The sequence below is a fragment of the Astyanax mexicanus genome, chromosome 24 (genome assembly GCF_023375975.1).
Source record: "Astyanax mexicanus isolate ESR-SI-001 chromosome 24, AstMex3_surface, whole genome shotgun sequence".
NCBI lineage: Eukaryota > Metazoa > Chordata > Actinopteri > Characiformes > Acestrorhamphidae > Astyanax > Astyanax mexicanus.
In genome coordinates, this window is record NC_064431.1 from 28,794,900 (window position 1) to 28,812,606 (window position 17,707).

A 17,707-nucleotide genomic window follows, 5' to 3' on the forward strand; every position below is an offset into this window, starting at 1 on the left:
TCATTCCAGAGAACACAGTTCCACTTCTCTACAGCTTAAGGTTGTGTGCTGACCCTCGCCTTGTATGTTTATCTGCTAGTAGTATATAATATTCTATTGGCAGTTCTTCTCTACATGGGTAAGACAAGCTTTGTGACTAAAGAAAGCTAAATGCATTCATTAGAAGGGATTAAAAGCAGTGTATAGTTACTGCATATTAACTTGGATGGATGATTTTTAATATCTTTTTTTTTTTTTTTTATTGTGTTCCTGTTTGTCTGTTGTATCAGTACCCAGCCTTATTGTGCAGGGTGCACACGTTTATTAAGATCAAGTAGCAGAAAGAAAGCAATAAACGATGATGAGCCACAGAGCTGAGTAAGTAAAGGAATGTGTGGGTGGGTGTTGGTGTGTGTGGGTGTGTTGGTGTGCATGTGATTTGTTTTCTGGACCGGATGCTGCGCTAAAAAAGATGAGCTGAAGCTCTGGCTGACCTCCAGATTAGGGCTTTGGTGAATTAATTTTTTTTAGTGAAATGACACCAGCTCCTGAGCCAGGTTCATTCACTTAAATCAACAGCACACAAATGACCTTTCTCCTCCATCAGAACCGAAGGAAAGGTTAATATAATATAATATAATGTCCTTGTCAGGATGAAGTGCAGGAGGATGTATATAGAAAATACGGGAGACCTCTATCCTTGCAGTTTTATGCTAAATAATTCTTGGAGTATTTAAGCATTATTAATATTTTTATACATGTAACTTGTGTAAAGATTGCGTAAAGATTGTTTTCAGCACATAATGTTCTATAGTTGGTGTTATTTGCAATAGACTGGAAGGTAAATGTAACAGTCTGGTCAGTTTATGTACACTTTATGCTAGAGGTGGATAAATCAGTGTTTTTGGGGCTACCGGTACAGATTGAGGGGCGGGTCTGACCTTGCCAGGCAGTTTTACTAATGTATCAAATTGCAAGGTGTCTGCAATATTCTGTGCATTGATTCACAAAAGGATTTTTTAACAATTCAACACCCATTTAAAACATTGTTTAACTCCAATGCAAATGTGCAGTGCGGAGCTCAGTATTTGCTTTTTCAGCAATTCTGCTTTACTGTACTCGGCTAATCGTTGTTCTTCTAAGAGGGGTAGCTGGTTAGTGTTGTTAAAAGTCTTTACTGTGCTTCATGAGTTTTCTACTAACATGTGAATATGAGTGAGAGTCACTCACTAGGACTCTCCTGGATCCCCATCAACAGGATCATAATGGGAGTAATGAGGGGAGAGAGAGAGAGCGTCATCTATCCATCAAAGTAGATCATGGCCAGATGAATTTGGCCAGATGAACTTGTACAAAGAACTTCTACAGATGTTGTTGTTTTAGCCTGAGCCGCTCAGCCCATTTGAACTCTTTCAACCCTGGCTTTAATGGGGTTCTGCACCCGCAAGTATAGTCTTATAGTATTGCTATCTAGTAGTTAAATAGTTCAATTAAATATTACAGTGCCTTTGTTACTTCACACACTGGAGTAATTTACGGTATGTGGATGATACAGTGTGTTTAAGGATCGGCTAATATATCAGCAAATAGGTGATTGCGCATTTGGGTTAAAGATCGGCCTGTACTGATACATAGCTGATTAAACTCTCCATCCTAGATCTTAGACTTGATTAACAGAAAACAGTACATGCCATTGGTGGTCTCTTATCAGAGTCCTGGCTCTCTTGGCAGTAGGCGTGTTTTGATGTGAGCTCCATCTGTGCTTGTTTGGTGTTTGATGATGGTGTTGATAAGGATGGTGTATCTGCTCTGGTGTTGTGATGTAGAAACAGGATAGGAGAAAGCAGCTCGGGGGCACCATGCTGGAGGGGTGGATTATAAAGGGCTGAATAGTTTATGACAGGTCCAACAGGTGCTTCTCTTTGTGTGTGTGTGTGTGTGTGTGTGTGTGTGTGTGTGTGTGTGTGTGTGAGAGAGAGAGAGAGATAGAGAGAGATAGAGAGAGATAGAGAGAGATAGAGAGAGATAGAGAGAGAAAGAGAGAGAAAGAGAGAGAAAGAGAGAGAAAGAGAGAGAAAGAGAGAGAGAGAAGGAGAGAGTGAGAGTGTGAGTTTGTGGAATGTCCTCAGACAGACTGCAGGATTAGTCATGACAGTCATGACAGTGACAGTTAAGACAGTGTGTGTGTTGGCAGCAAAATGACAGGTCAATAAGTTGGAAGGAAGTGTTGGAGTGTGTGTTAGAGTGTGTAAGAGAGTGTCTGTGTGTGTGTGTGTGTGTGTGTGTGTGTGTGTGTGTGTGTGTTATTACACACAAGAGAAGACATTTTAGCCTGGGATTGGGGGTCTTTCACCAGACTTCTTAGGACGTCCCTGTCTCTCTGCCTTTAACACCTTATTTGGCCACATAGCAAAGTGGCTTAGTGGTGACATCAGAAGCAGAGGATGAACAGAAATGCTGGTTATGGGGCAAACCTCACCAGAAAGTCACTCTTGAAACAGTGTTTCCTCTCAGAATAATCCCTGAAGTCTTTTCAGTTTTAGTTTCAAAGGCACAGTTTTTTGGAGGAAACTGTACAACTGAATGAAACTGTAGTACCCGGTTTTTATCACCTCCTGCCTGGATATGCGATACCATTTATTATAGAGGTATACAAGTTTCGTATAGGGCTGCCATGATTAATCGATTTAATTGACAATGTTGATTTTTTAATTTGTCAATTATAAATTTAATTTTCGACTAAACGTTAGTTAGTAAAAGTACCACATTAGACAAAGTGCACAGAGGTGCAATGACAGATGGATAAATGGCTCATCACACAATTTAGTTTACACTCAACTTCTGCTGTGTCTCCAAAAGTGCCCAAAATTTCCACATTTAAACAACATCTAGACAATTAAATGCCTTTTAAAGCTCATATTGAGCTGTTTCTGTCGTTTTTAGACATGAAGGGCATGGCAGAAATTATCAGTGACTAATCGTATAATCGAAAAAATATTCATATTAGTTGACTACCAAAATAACCACTAGTTGCAGCCCTAGATCTGTATGGCATCCTGTAGTACATTTATACATTTACCCACATATGTTGCAGCTGGGACTGTAGATCCTGCTCTACACACGTAGGTTGCTAAAAGTAGAATTTCATCTGATCTCCTACTGTATATACTCGATTGACGATAAATCTGTGTGTGGGCGAGCATTATCCTGTTTAAATGCTGTTTAATGCCAATTGGATTCTTCCTTCCATGAGAGGCAACACGTGTGGCTGCAGGATATCCTGCTTATATCACTGAGATGATAATGTCTCCCGATTAATTGCTAGGGGTGATCAGCTCTCGTATGCAGTGACTTTCTAAATCATCTAACCAGCAGTTAGGGCGGTGTTTCACTCTATAGCAAAGAAAGGATTGAAGCGCTCGCCACAAGGCCTCCGTACTCCATACATGCCTGACAGTTGTTGGATGCCACACTTCAGTCTGTAACAGTTCAGGTTTCTTGTTTATGAGATCACTGCGAATGAAATTGAAGGTGGCTGAAGGATTGATGGCCTAGAGGGCAGGCAATTTGTTGCAGTGTCCATCCAGCTTCTTTCAGTCCAGTGATTCACCCCCTCCTCTCTTAAATCTGTGGACTGGACAATGTGTATTTGAGTGCACAGTCGCTGATCTCTCACCAGGAGGTACACTACCCAAAAGAAGCTCCTTTAAGGCAGATTTTTGCTGTATTTTTTTTATATCCTATTGAGTTATACCAGTAAAGTCTGTAAGTATTTAAGGTTGGTAGAGTCTGTGAGTCTGTGTCGGGTATCCAGTGTTTTGGGTTTAAAAAAACATAAGCAGTGGTCAGACACAACGAGGGAGGTCACCTGCACAGCCCCTCATGCCTGACTTTAGCCTCAGGGGATGTGTATAATAGATGCAGAGATCAAGAACACCAGATAAAACAAGCTCAGATTTAAGAGGTCATCGTTAAAATGCTATAAGGTCACATGCTAAAGGAGACATTTCATTTTGAACTTTTCGTTTTGAACTTTTAAAGCAGTGTAAGACGTCAGGGAAGATTAGCTGAGGGTGGGAGGGGGTGGTATTGTGTGCTCTAATTTTAAATGTGATGAAAATGGAAATAGAAACAATTTTCAACATACCAAAGTAGACGCTATTCAAAAATGTACCCAATTACATGCAACCAAATATTTCAGATGAGAACAGGCTGCCTCTGGAATGTTCTGGCTCATGTTTAATCTAATCTGTGTTGAGGCCTTCAGACGTGTAACCTAAAAGTCTGTAAAATTATAGTTAAAGCAGTTCCAGCTCATTTTCAAGTTAAGACCTTGCCAGAGCTTGTGTAAAACTGCATTGTTGGCTTTATAGAGCTGATATTTATAACAGGACTGCCATTTGGAAAGCATTTTCAGAACTGAGGCTGTAAAAAAGTGAAAATCTGCTGTAATAATCACTAAACATTGACCCTAGGCCAAGAAAAGAAAGCATAATGTCTGCTGATGTAATGTTGGCTTAAATCTCCTGTGTCTCGATTGAGTTTGCTCTTAGGAACCGAAACTCCAAAGAAACCTTCAGTACTCATCCAATTCTGCATTGTATGCTTACAAATATACTTGTAGTTTAGTGTTACCTTTGAGAAAAAACCTGACAATGTGCTTCCTGACTTCTTTAAAGTTTGTACATGTATATTACAACTTTAATTAGACAAGTTTGGGACAGTAGCCATATTGCTGTTCCTTGTATCACTACTAGGGGTGACTGACTCATGGTGTCTATTTCTTTCAAAAAAGATCTGGAATACTGATTGTCGTATTGAAAACTGTGACATAGAAAGATTTCACATGCAAATAACCTGCTATAACCTAGCCACTTATAGAGGCAATAAACTGAACGTGCTGAGTTTTTTCAAAAAGATGTTATAAATTATTATACGTTGTTCTCTGAAATTATGGTTAATATTAAGCATAATCAACCTTTAACCTTCTGTGAATTATACATTTGGGGCTTTGGAGCTTTAGCCCTATCCGGAGTGGCTTAGTTTCTCAGGGGGTCCTGGGGTAATGTTCTCTTTTATAGGGGGTTCTCTGTGATTTTATTCCTGTCTGGAACGACCATGTATGTGTTCACTGCCAAACACTGTCATTACACTTTGGGCGTGTGTTTCCACGGAGATCCATGTAAAACACAACAGTGAGTGGAAATGGAGGAGCTACTGAACGCAATGTCATGTGATCGAGAAAGCCTAAAAACTCACTGGTCCTCCTGTTTTTTTCGGATGCAAGAGTTTTAGCACTGAGTAGAAGTGTGAAATATTGAACTAATCCCATCCAGATAGGGATTTAGACTAGATTTAGCCTCGGATGAGTTTTTGAGGAGCCCGACACTGATGTTAGATGCATACTTTTGGTTTGCAAACTCCACTGCAGCTCATCTCAGATGTGTTGGTTGGAGCTCCATCACTCTTGATAGCTCAGATTTGCCTCTCCACAGCCCAGTGCTGGTGTTTGTGGGGCTGTATACCCTCTCTTAGAGAGCATTCTGTTGTTTTGCCGACAAAACCACCCACCAGATAATTCTCACCGAGCTAGGGAGGGTGAAGGCTGGCACACTGGCACATGTTTTCTCCAGGACACATGAAGCGCCCCTGCATCTTTTTTTTTTTTTTAAATGCTACAAGTACATTGTAGCAACGTCATTGGACACCTCCACACGTTTGGAGGAGATTGCCAACTGCCAATTCTGTTATGTCAGCTAACTGATGCCCTTGCTGGCTGGCATCACACTGAGCTATTCAGTTACAGGGAAGGCCATCCTTCGCATCCAGTAGGAATAAAGCCTGGAGCAGGTTGAGCTCTTTTAGACTACCGGCCACCAATGGGTGTAGCATTGTCAGGGATTAAAGATATATATGGAAATTATACAAACTGCGGCTCAGACACAGCAGTGCTGCTGGAGTTTTTAAACAATGTAGCCACTGTTCACTCCTACATAGCTGCTCTATCTTGTAGATAAAGTAAAGTCAGAGACAGAAGCTCTGAATCTGTTTCTGCAGAGTTTACGGTGTTGGTCATCCTCTAGTCTTTCATCAATGCCCACAGGATGCCCATCACAGGACGCTGACCACAAGGCACTGTTGGCTGGATATTTCTGGATGATTTACTATTCTCAGTCCAGCAGCGATGTTGAGGTGTTTAAACTCCAGCAGCACTGCTGCACACACTAACACACAACCACCATGCCAATGTCACTGCAGTGCTAAGAATATAGGATCCACCATCTAAGTATTAAAAGCTGCTCTGTGGTGGTCTATACTGTGGAATCCTGTCCATTGACGGACAGGGTAAAAGGAGGAAAATAATAAAGTGTAAAGAGTAACACATTCAGGCTTACAGTCTGTAAATACAGCACTTTAAAGTGCCCTGTTTGCTCAGAGAGGCTGATTAAAAAAAGATAAAAAGTGTATCAACAAGAAGGTAGTCATAATGTTATGCTTGATTGGTGTATAAATCCTCACTCTAAGCATATAGTTTGGAAAACGTAATTCAAATAACTTGACCTCCCCATGTCAGAATGTGAGGAAAGATATTTTTTGCATTCTTACTGTTAGTCTCATCTTCATCTCTGTGCGAACTGTTTTCCTATGTACCGTATTAGGTGTGTGGAAACTGTGGAGGAAATAATAACAGTAATATTCAAACCTCTTCTAATCTAAAGGTTTAAAAGCAATACATTATGTAATGGTGTAAATGGAAATGAGGGTTAATTATGTGGACACAAGCAAATGCGTACTGTCAATTAGCCTTTGACGAGGTCAGTACTCCAACTGTGCTGCAGCTTTGAACTGCGGCAGGCCATTGAATCAACAGCAGCTTGCATAAATATAACTGATCTGGTATGCAAATCACAGGAAAAGTTCTGCTTTCGTTAACTCTGACTGGCCAGTCGACCTAGCACTGCTGTTACACCGGCAACGGATCCAGGGACCTGTGAAAACACACACACACAGTGAACAGGGCAAGTTTATGACCCAAATACACACAGTGCAAAGAGATGCAGGTACTCAAAAAATTAGAATATCATTGAAAATGATATAAACCCAAAAGTCAGTATCTCAGAAAATTGTAATATTATATATTGCTACTTTTGGCAGTGTGGGCAGTGTGCCACGTCCTGCTGGAAAATCCGCATCTCCATAAAAGTTGTCAGCAGAGGGAAATATGAAGTGCCAGTCACTCATAATTAATTCTGACTTTAGCCTTGGTGTTGCTTGATATTCAAACATTTAATTCAACTGACTGGGCTAATATTAATCATAGACAGGAAGCTGCTGTTTCCTTTTTCTCTTTTTAACATAACAAGCTTAGTTACTTACGAAAATTACCTAAGAAACTTATCTAAGAAAATTACAAAGTAATGTATTTATGGCTACACTGAATATTTAGCAACTGAAAGCAGCTTGTGTTTATAATTTAGTAAATCAACTTTTGTATATTGTCACTCATGAAATGTGCCCCATCGTTGCTGTTTTTTTTTTTTTTTTCACGTCATGTTAATCTGCCAGTTGTTCTTTACATCATGTCAAACCCGTTTTAGTACTAAAAGTGAAAGTAACGAAAGAGTGGACCCACATACAGATTAAAGTAAAGGGTTTAAAGTGGTAATATTTTTATTTCTGAATGAAGTCCAGCGGTACATCTTTTGTTACTATTAGGTAGACTGTGAAAAATAATTGTAGTGAGGTTTTAGTATTTGACCTTTCATGTAAAGTGTATCTTTGAACTTTCTTTGTTTCTGCCTCTGAATGATCCAATGGGTATCCAAATGAGTTGCTGCCAGATCAGGAATGTAATGGATACAGTGGCTTAAACAATGCGTCTCTTGTGCAGTGAACACACAGCTGATAGGTCAGCGGTCAGATGGTCTGAGTACTTGGGTTCAAGTGAGCCGAATCATGGAGTGTAATATGTTAATGACTGAAAATGTCATTTGTTGTTAGGCTCTTTTTTCTGCTGTAGGTCTGTAAGACTTGTGGCTTTTTTTCCAAACCTCGGTGCATTTGCTGTGTGCCTGGAATCGGCCCAGAGTACTGATCTTGGGTTCTCCTGAAATTGGTGGTCTGAGGTTCTTTTAAACAGATTCTGGTACAGTATTGCTGCAGGTCTGGAAGCTATCTGCTCCCTGTGCCATGTGTGGGGTTGCTTGAATGGTTCCTTTTTATAACTTGACCGCTTCTACTTATCACGATAATTCCCTGTCCATTCCTGTCCACTATAGTAATACTGTACCTAAGGCCTTTTAAACCCACACTGTGGTAGGACTGGAACGAGGCCTGCATAGTGAAATATCTTTATTATATTATACCTGAATAGCTTCCTCAAAAGGGATATTAAATTTAAAGGTGCTACAGAAGCTTTAGTGAATTGACAAGCAGAAATGTGACCCACTGAATAGTGCAAACGATCCACAGCTAGGATTGAGTTCTTGTGTGTGAAAACAAACCAGCAATAATAAGCCCCTCCTCTAAACAATCTTGAGTGCGGAGAGTTATTTGGGACAGTTGTGAAACCACCCCTAATATCTTTTAAGGCAAGGAGTTTACTTTATGTAAACATAATATACATTCATGTTGACTTTAGGATGCTGTAAACATGCCATATATTATCATGCACTGTCTTATATCATACAACACTTCCATATCAGTATCCACTAACCTGACACTAATGTGCTAATGGACCCAATCTGATATGACAGCTCATGACAGCATATGAAATGTGTCCTGACTTGTTTACCTGGCATGTTCAGGTCCATGTTATATAGCAGAATTAAAATATTGTAATGTAAGCACTAATGTACACTAAGAATGATACTCTAAGCATTCAAGCTAACCTACTTTTGGAGATTTGGTGCACATATAGGTTCATCTACCATAACACAGGTGCACAGGTGCTATGCACCACTGAGCCACAGGATTTGTGTAGTTGGTGCACTTCCTTTTTGGTCACGGGCATGACTCTGTAGGAGGGTTAATCAGCTGTCTCATCCTGTAAACTGTTATTTTGGTACCTTCTGTGTTCACAGATTTATTGTATTGGGAATTTTTTTGTTAATATTGTGTATATCTTTTGCCTGTACGTAGGTTAATGGGGCTGTTTTTTGGAAATAACAGTATAATACATTTCATGTTACAGGGCTTATGATTCAATAAAATATATTTTTTTGCAATTGTTAAAATGAATGAATTTTAGAAAAACTCTCATAAGAATGTAAAAACAGTTTTAAAGGAGAAATCAGGTGTGAAATGGAAGCATCTGTTGGGAGCATCAGCTAAAAGTCACATCAGATTTGTCGTTTAAATAAACAAAAGTAAAAAAAAAAAAAAGGTTTATCTTATCAGAACAGTGGGATCTAATGACAGAGTACATATATACATTTTTTCTCTTTTTTTTTTCCCCATTTTCTCCCCAATTTACACGGCCAATTACCCAACCCACTCATTAGGGCTCCCTCTATCACTAGTGATATCCCGACACCAGGAAGGTGAAGACTAGCACATGCCTCCTCCGATATGAAGTCAGCCACCGCATTGACAAATAGCATCACAGCGCACTCGGAGGAAAGCGCAGCGACTCGGTTCCGATACATCAGCTCACAGATGCCTTACCGCTGCTGACATCGCTCTTCAGAGTGATGTGGGGAGAGAGCACCATCTATACCCATCATCTAGCCAATGGCAAGCTACATAAACAGGATTCGAACCAGCAATCTCCTAATCATAGTAGCAGCGCTTAGCCCGCTGGAGCACTCAGTCATTTTTTTGATATATTGATATTTTCTTACAACCCTAACATTTTACAGTATATGCACATGCAAACTCATCCTCAAATCAATGGTCACTTTTGCCTACAACATCTTTGTAGTTTTTAATAGATTTAATCTAAATCTACAAAATGTGACATGCTCTACATTTACAATATTAAGAAGTGCATCAGCATCTGGGCTGTTCAGCCAGAAAGTAAGGGTCCTGGGCTCATGGGCAGATGTCTGTACTCACGTCCTTTAGTGACGCTGTATCTCTTTCTTCTCTTGCTTGGCTTCCTTCCACGTCTGCTTTGCTCCAGCAACAGGAAGTCTGCGAGTGCTAAATCTTTAGCTCCTTTATGGCATTAATAGACCACTTAAGCCCCTTGTAAAGGCGCTGGTTTCCAGGGAATCTCTGCTGTCTGTTGGAAAGCTCTCCTCTTCTTGGATCAGTACTAATTGCTTTTGTGTAATGTGTCTTTACTCCTGTGTTGCTTTGGGAGTGTACATCTACATCAGCGGTGTCAGTAGGTTTAATCGCATTTATTGTAGTAGTCTCTGTGGGTGGGTGTAGAGTTACACCAGCATTCGATCAGGGGATTAAATTAGTTAAGCTTGCTCATATAATACACATGATTAGTGATAATAGGTCCAAGTGAGTTGTGGGGACCGGTTAAAATAAGAACTTTGGAGGGGAGACTACAACTACTGGCAAAAAAATTGTTCATGTTATAGCTGTGAAATCCACATCGGATATAGTCATCAATAATTAAAAGGTGAATAAAAAACTTTTTTTTAGGGTGTATTCACACTAAGCATGGTTGCATGCTGGCCTGCACTTACACTGCATTTGAACAATCCGTGCCTGAGCACACTTGCGTCACTCACTGCTCAGTGGGCTTGCCGATGTTGTGTCGAATTCAGCATCCCCGCCATCCATTTAGATGTCTAAACTCTACCTCTAGGTCTGTCATGATAATTTTGCTATCCAATTATTGTACACTATATGGACATGAACGTATGACAAGTTTTTTTTATGTAGGATATTTAAAAAAAAACACGTGGTACATACATTTTAATCTGAAATCATAAGGTTCTATTACTGTTTAAAGCAGGGGTCTCAAACTCATTTTTGCCGAGGGCCACATTGGCATATTGGCTGTCCTCTGAGGGCCAGACGTAACTTATAAATATAAGAAAATGTAACCAGATGTAATACAAAATGAATGTAATTACTCCTTAATGTTAAATAACTCTCAATATACTATTTATTCAATCAAATATTACAGTTGCATGGAAAAATGGTTGCTTGATGCTCTATTAACATAAATCCTTTTAATTTATAAGTTATATTAACTTTGATCAAAACGTTTGATACTGAAATAAGGCTTAATAAATATAAAATCAAAAATTGTGAGCTGTGACAGATTTAGCATTTCCTCAGATTTAGCAGTTCCTCATCCAACCACTAGTCGGAGCTGCAGCTGCAGCACCACAAGCCCGCAGTCTTTGCTTAGTCAGAGCTGCAGCCCAGCCACGGGCTACAGGGCTCAGCTGAGCCAGTCTGGAGCGTTTTTAAAAATTTGTAAGTTCTTCTGTGTATGAAATAAAATAACCCCACTAACCGGATAATACAGCTCTCTACAGTTCATCTTTCAGCCCAAGCAGCTAACAGCAGCAGTTTAGAGCAGCGTCACGGAGGCACTGCTCGGATTACATTATAAACAGGTCAGTTAGCGCGCTGCTAACCTCAGGATGTTTATAACTACGGAGTTTAGTGGACACACCACGGCTGCAAGGTTAGACTGTTGAAGGCTACTGAAGACTACTAAAGCAGGCAACGCAGCGTAAGCAAAAAAAAAACAAAAACCACACACACACACCAAAATACAAGTTAAGATAAAATATGAAAACGAACATAATAAAGCATAAATAATTAAATTGAATTGCGGGCCAGATGTATGTTTATTTTGTTAACCCGTGAGGGGCCGTATGAAACCGCGTCGCGGGCCGCATGTGGCCCGCGGGCCGCTACTTTGAGACCCCTGGTTTAAAGCAACAGCCTTGAAAACACCCAGCCCTTACTGCTGGAATGTGATCGTAGCTGCTTGTTTTGACGGACTGTGCCTGTTAGGCGTGTAATGTCCCTCCTGATTCACAGCATGATACAGCACGGTTCCTCCAGCTCCAGCCCTGCAGCAGGGTTTTTCTTGCTCCAGTGCTCCCACTTCAACTCATGAAGGACCTGATCAGTATCTGCATAATCAAATGAGTTGTGTTACAACAGATTAAGCACAAACCTGTGCAGCGGGGCAAGCCTGTAGAACTGGAGCTGGAAACTTCTGTAAGCAAGAGCTTCATAGAATAGAACCCACCTGCCTGATTTTAACCATTAAAGGAGAACTTCGATGTGAAAAGGACTTTGGGTGTAGAGTACTAACCTTTTGTTGAATAGCCCACCTCAGCTCTCCCGCAGCTTTCCGAGATCCGGTCATTTTGTGCAGTTTGTTCGAACAGGCTAAAATGGGTTTTAATGGGGCATATTTTTCCCCTGAAGATAAATCGCTTTTCAGACAGTTATCAAGGCTCAAAGTAGCTCCACATCTCATTGGTAAAACCTGGAAAGGCATTATTAACTTTAAAAGTGCACAAGAAGCTTATAAAAAAACACTGGTTACAACCTGTAGCATAACCTACATCCCAGGTCCCGTGACTGCAGATTTAGCCAGCATAACAGAGGAAAAGACGAAGGGAAAAGAAGACAGATTCGTTCACGTTTGTGCCTCTCCAGACTGCAACATTTCGTGCTCGTCATTCTATCATTCTACTGATCATGATTTTAGTTTAAGATGATGCTACGGGTTGTGAACAGTGGGTTTTAATAAGCTTTTTGTGCGCCTCTAAAGTTATTAATGCCTCGTTTTAAATGTCAGGGCTCTCTGGATTCTACTAATGAGGTGTGGAGATAATTTGAACCTGGGTAACAGTGTAAAAAGCGATTTATCTGCAGGGGCAAAATATGCCCCATATCATCCATTCTAAAGCATGTTTGGACAAACTGCACAAAATTACTAGATCTCAGAAAACTGCGGGAGAGCGGAGATGTGCTGTTCAACAAAGGTTTGTACTCTTTATCATGTTTTACTACACCCAAAATCAATTTCACACTGAAGTTCTCCTTTAAAAGCATTTGAACATATTTTTCAACATGTTCTGCTGTTGGTTGACCATAGGGTTTAAGCTGTAACAGCTTTAGAGATTTCCACATGGTTTAGGAGTGTGTTTATGGGAATTTCTGAACATTCTTCTGGAAACGCCCTAAATTCTAATTCATCCCAAAAGTGTTCTATCAGGTTGAGGTCAGGACTCTCTGCAGGCCTCGTCCTCATTCTCTCTCTCTCGCTCTGTGTTTGTGAACTTATGAACCCTAAATGTTTTCAATTCTGTTGTTTAATCTTTTCCTTCCCTACTGAAAAAATCTCTTCTATCCTTTTCTTTTGCCCCACTTTCTTTCCCACTTCCCACCTCTCTACCTTCCCTGCATCCTGTGCATCATTCTCCCGCTCTGGAAATCCCAGGACATCAGCAGTAGTGTTGGCCAAGTTCCTCTCTCCGCACTCAGTGGACAAGGGACTATTTTTATCCGTGTCTCACTTAATCTCCTCTCTTCTTCTCTCCCCTCTTGCTCATCTCTTTATATTTCCTTTTCCCGTTTACTTTCTCTCCTCACTGATAAACTGATATGTGTTTCATATCAGGGACAGCTGTCTCCCCAGGTCACATTTACATGGTGATGAAATGATGTCCTTGTCTACAAAATGATAACCTAGAGGATGAAACACATTACACCACAGTCTGCCAGAATAAGAGGCCTTTTATTCAGCGTTCAGTCCTGTAGATTTGGCCCTCTTTTAGACTTTTAGACAGTCCTCTCAGTACAATAAGGGTGGAACAATATATTGATATTGCTATATATCATTAAAAACATTTTTTATACTTTATTGATGAAGTTCAACTTGTATATGCCTTCCTAGAAACCCGAGGACGCTTTACAATTTACATTTTTTACACACAAACATTCATACTCAGCACTCATCCAAACACTGGTGAAAAACGGCAGCCAATAGCGCACAGCGTACTCTTATCCAGAAACCACCATCCACCTGGAGGACTGCATCGGGCACTACAGCATTTACCCAGGACAGAGTGCTAATTAATACCTGGGCACACAGTCATACACACATTATGCTCATGGTAAAACAATAAGTGATTGTTTGTAGTTCAAGAAAGCAAAGGCTGATGGTAGCTGCCAGATGCAAAGGACATTTCACAGTGGCTGGTAATGATCATGACTGGCAGTGTCTGGTCCATGTGTACAGGTGGGAGAAATTCACATTTACTGCCCCACATGCAGGGGACATGGCAAAAGTAATTGGACAGTGCATATACGGGGGTTGGACAATGAAACTAAAACACCTGGTTTTAAACCACAATAATTTATTGTCCCGACAGACAGTTCTGGTGGAAACAGGAGAGTGGAGAATTGAATTCTGCCATGATTTGAGCAGCCATGGTTTTATGTTTTTTGGATACAATCCGGGTTAGCACCCGAACATCCCTTTCAGACAGCTTCCTCTTACAGCGTCCACAGTTAATCCTGTTTGAACACTGAGCTCATAGTTCTTTTTATAAGAAACTGGTTTGAGATGAATTTGCTTTGTGATTTTTCTGTGGTTTGTTGGTTCTTGCTTAGCTAGCTCAGCTAGCAATCCACAAAGTATCAGACAGCTCAGTACGTTTGCTGTTGACTAACTGACACAAGAACTGATAATAAAATGTACTGTCTGAGACCACAAAGTCAAGTAACTAGTGTTAGCATGACCAAAAGGGCTAAATGTTGTAAAAGGCTTATGTCATGTTTGGCGTAGCTGAGGCAGCTAGTAGGCTAGACACCAGAGCACAGACTTGCATTGTTGAAGCTAACTGTGGCTCAAATCAAACATACTTTTTTGACCCTCAGTCAGCACAAGAATGAGTGAGATATAAAATATAAGGGTAAATAAATAAATAAATAAATATATATATATATATATATATATATATATATATCACATAATGTTACTACAGGCTATGTAGTATGTACTATGGACCAAATATGTTTGGTCCAGTGTTTGTGAGCCTGTTCTCACTGCAGCCTCAGTTTTCTGTCCTTGGTTGACAGAAGTGCAACTTCTGCTGCTGTATTCTGTATCTGTATTATTGTATGCATTGTACACATGTTTTGGTGTGGAAATTAACCCATTAAAACAAAGCTTCAGTAATTATAGAGCATTTGTTAGGCTGTTGGAATACAGTTGATGTTTGTATAGTTTGTTGGATATATTTGGTGGATTAGTAATGCCATGTGTTGTTTGGTTTATTTTTTCTCTGTCTCCCTCCACAGACTGTCTGTTCAAGCTGTGTCCTATGAATAGATACTCAGCACAGAAGCAGTTCTGGAAAGCAGCAAAACCTGGAGGCAACAGCACCACGGACACAGTCCTGCTCAACAAACTACATGTATGTCTCTCTCCCTCTCTCTTTCTCTCACTCTCTCTCTCTCTCTCTCTCTCTCTTTCTCCCTCTCTCTCTTGCTTTTAAAAACACACTTGCTCATTCAAGAACATTAAAACAGTCTGTATTGTGCAGGGAATGTTTTCTACTACATCTATTTTCCCAAAAATCGTCAGTGTGCCTTATAATACGGTTCTCCCTATGTATACATTTTACCAGTCAAGTATTAATGAGCAGTAAAGCCACTCTGCTACAGTAAAGTACAGTAAGTACAGTGTTTTAAAGGAGTTTCAGTTTAGTTATCCAGCAGTATTAGCATTAGCTGCAAAGATGCTAGCTCATTTGCTGTTCAGAGGTGAGTATTTATCAGCCTGTAGCTCGCTGCTAACATTGGCTAGCACTGCTGGAGCATCATTAGCATTAAGCACTAACCGCGCACTAACTGCCACGTGAGACGAACGCTAGCTAATATTGCCCTGGCTTACCGGAACACTCAGGTTTCATCAGTATAGCTCTGTTGGGCAGCATTTACGAGCTTTTACAAACTGTGGCTAGCAGTTAGCCACTTGCGCTAATGCTGCTGCACCCAGCCTTAGTAGAGATCTTGAAATCAAAGCTTACTGTAAATACCCACCCAAATAAACAGTTTTCAGGAGAGATATGTGTAGATTAACATCCAGCGCTCGTTTTTACTTTAAAAGCAAATTATTATTTTTTAAGAATTACAGTTTTGTTTATTTAGCTTGGCGAGACCTGCTGAATTAGAATGAAAACATGGCGACACCCTTGTTCCTTACTAGTGTCGCTTAAAATGTCTCTCTTTTAATCCGGTGCACCTTATGTATGAAAATAGACGAGAAAATAGACTTTCGTTGATAGTAAGCCGTATTATAGTGCAAAAAATACTTCATCAAAACCACAGAGAACATTCTTACAGAGAACACATTAGGCATGATGTAAAAAAGTTTTTGTTTATCTGCTCCTATCGAGTCCTATTCTATGGGAAGTCCTTCTCTACAGGCACTAGACAGCTGTGTATGTGCACATGCATGTGTATATTTGCAAATCTGAATCTAAATGCACTTATTAGAAGGGGTGTCTACAAACATTTGGACACTCTAGTGTAGTACAGCTTTCCCCGCAGCCAAGGCTAATTAACTGATCCAACTATTGAGCTAATTAACAAGCTGTTACTGAGCTGGGAAAACACTGTTGCATGCAGATCAGTACTTATTAAAGTAGTTCCTGAAGGTCAGATTGTCTGTCTTAAGGTAGTGTTTCATGTAACTTCTCTGTGTTTTACAGCATGCAGCTGATCTGGAGAAAAAACAGAACGAATCTGAGAACAGGAAGCTGCTGGGAACGGTCATTCAATATGGCAACGTCATTCAGGTAAACTGGCCAGCTCTCTACAGTAGGGCTGCAACGAATAGTGGATATAATCGACAACTTCGACTAATAAACGTTTGTCAAAGCAGAATTCTATTGTTTTCACACCGTTAAAGTGTGGACTGGAGTGGACTACACCTTGTGGGAGAGGTAGTCCACGCGTTACACACAATGTAAACACACCAGATAAGAGACAAGACAACAGCCATACTCACTGCACATCATCTAATTATACATTTAAACATATTCTAAGTTTTTAAACCCAACATATAGAGCTTTAAGTTGTCTTTGGGGCGATAGAGAACATAGACAGTGAGTCACGGCAAGCTGCAGCCAGGGTTGCCAGGTCCTGCAAAAAAAAAAAATCTTAAAAAAAATCTTAAACCTGTTCGTCAGAAGCTTAAACTAGCCCAATATCTAAGATTGCCACAGATGTTCACAAAACAGTAAATTTTTATTTCGAATGGTTTGCAGTTGTGACTTTTTTGTGACAGTTATAAATATAAAAGTACCCCCCAAGAAATGCATCCTGTGACATTTACATTTTTTTAACCACGTCTATCAAACAAGCCTAGTTCGGCTGGAAAACTGTACACCTGGCAACTTATTTTACAGAGGCAAAATAATAGTGCAATTAAAAGGAAATATTAATACTTAAATACTGTAAATACTGATAAATAAACAAATAATAATATAAAAAATAATGAACTGACAATGGAAATGCCAATTTACATGAATTAAACAATAAAAATCATTGAGTACCTATACATTTCCTTATCAATTAAATTATAACAAAAATCTTACTCACAATAAAAGAGATTGATTGATTTATTTTTTAATTATTTATTTATTTATTTAATTATTTTTAAAAATTTAATCGAACATTTCTCCAATAACATTCTATCAACAGTTTACTTGTAAATCATGCATTGGATAGGGAGCATCACCAATAAGAAATAGAAAAATAAAATAATCGTCAGATT

At 39.8% G+C, this 17,707-nt stretch overlaps 1 protein-coding gene across 24 annotated transcripts in view; it reads left to right on the top strand.

Moving 5' to 3' along the window:
• Nucleotides 1–17,707, top strand: part of itpr1b (inositol 1,4,5-trisphosphate receptor, type 1b) — a 227,391-nt gene that overhangs the window by 15,150 nt on the left and 194,534 nt on the right. For all 24 annotated transcript variants that reach the window (XM_049471933.1, XM_049471931.1, XM_049471935.1 and 21 more), the window contains exons 4-5: nt 15,226–15,341; nt 16,641–16,727. In XM_049471933.1, the coding sequence (XP_049327890.1) occupies nt 15,226–15,341; nt 16,641–16,727 (203 nt within the window). The remainder of the gene's footprint in view (nt 1–15,225; nt 15,342–16,640; nt 16,728–17,707) is intronic.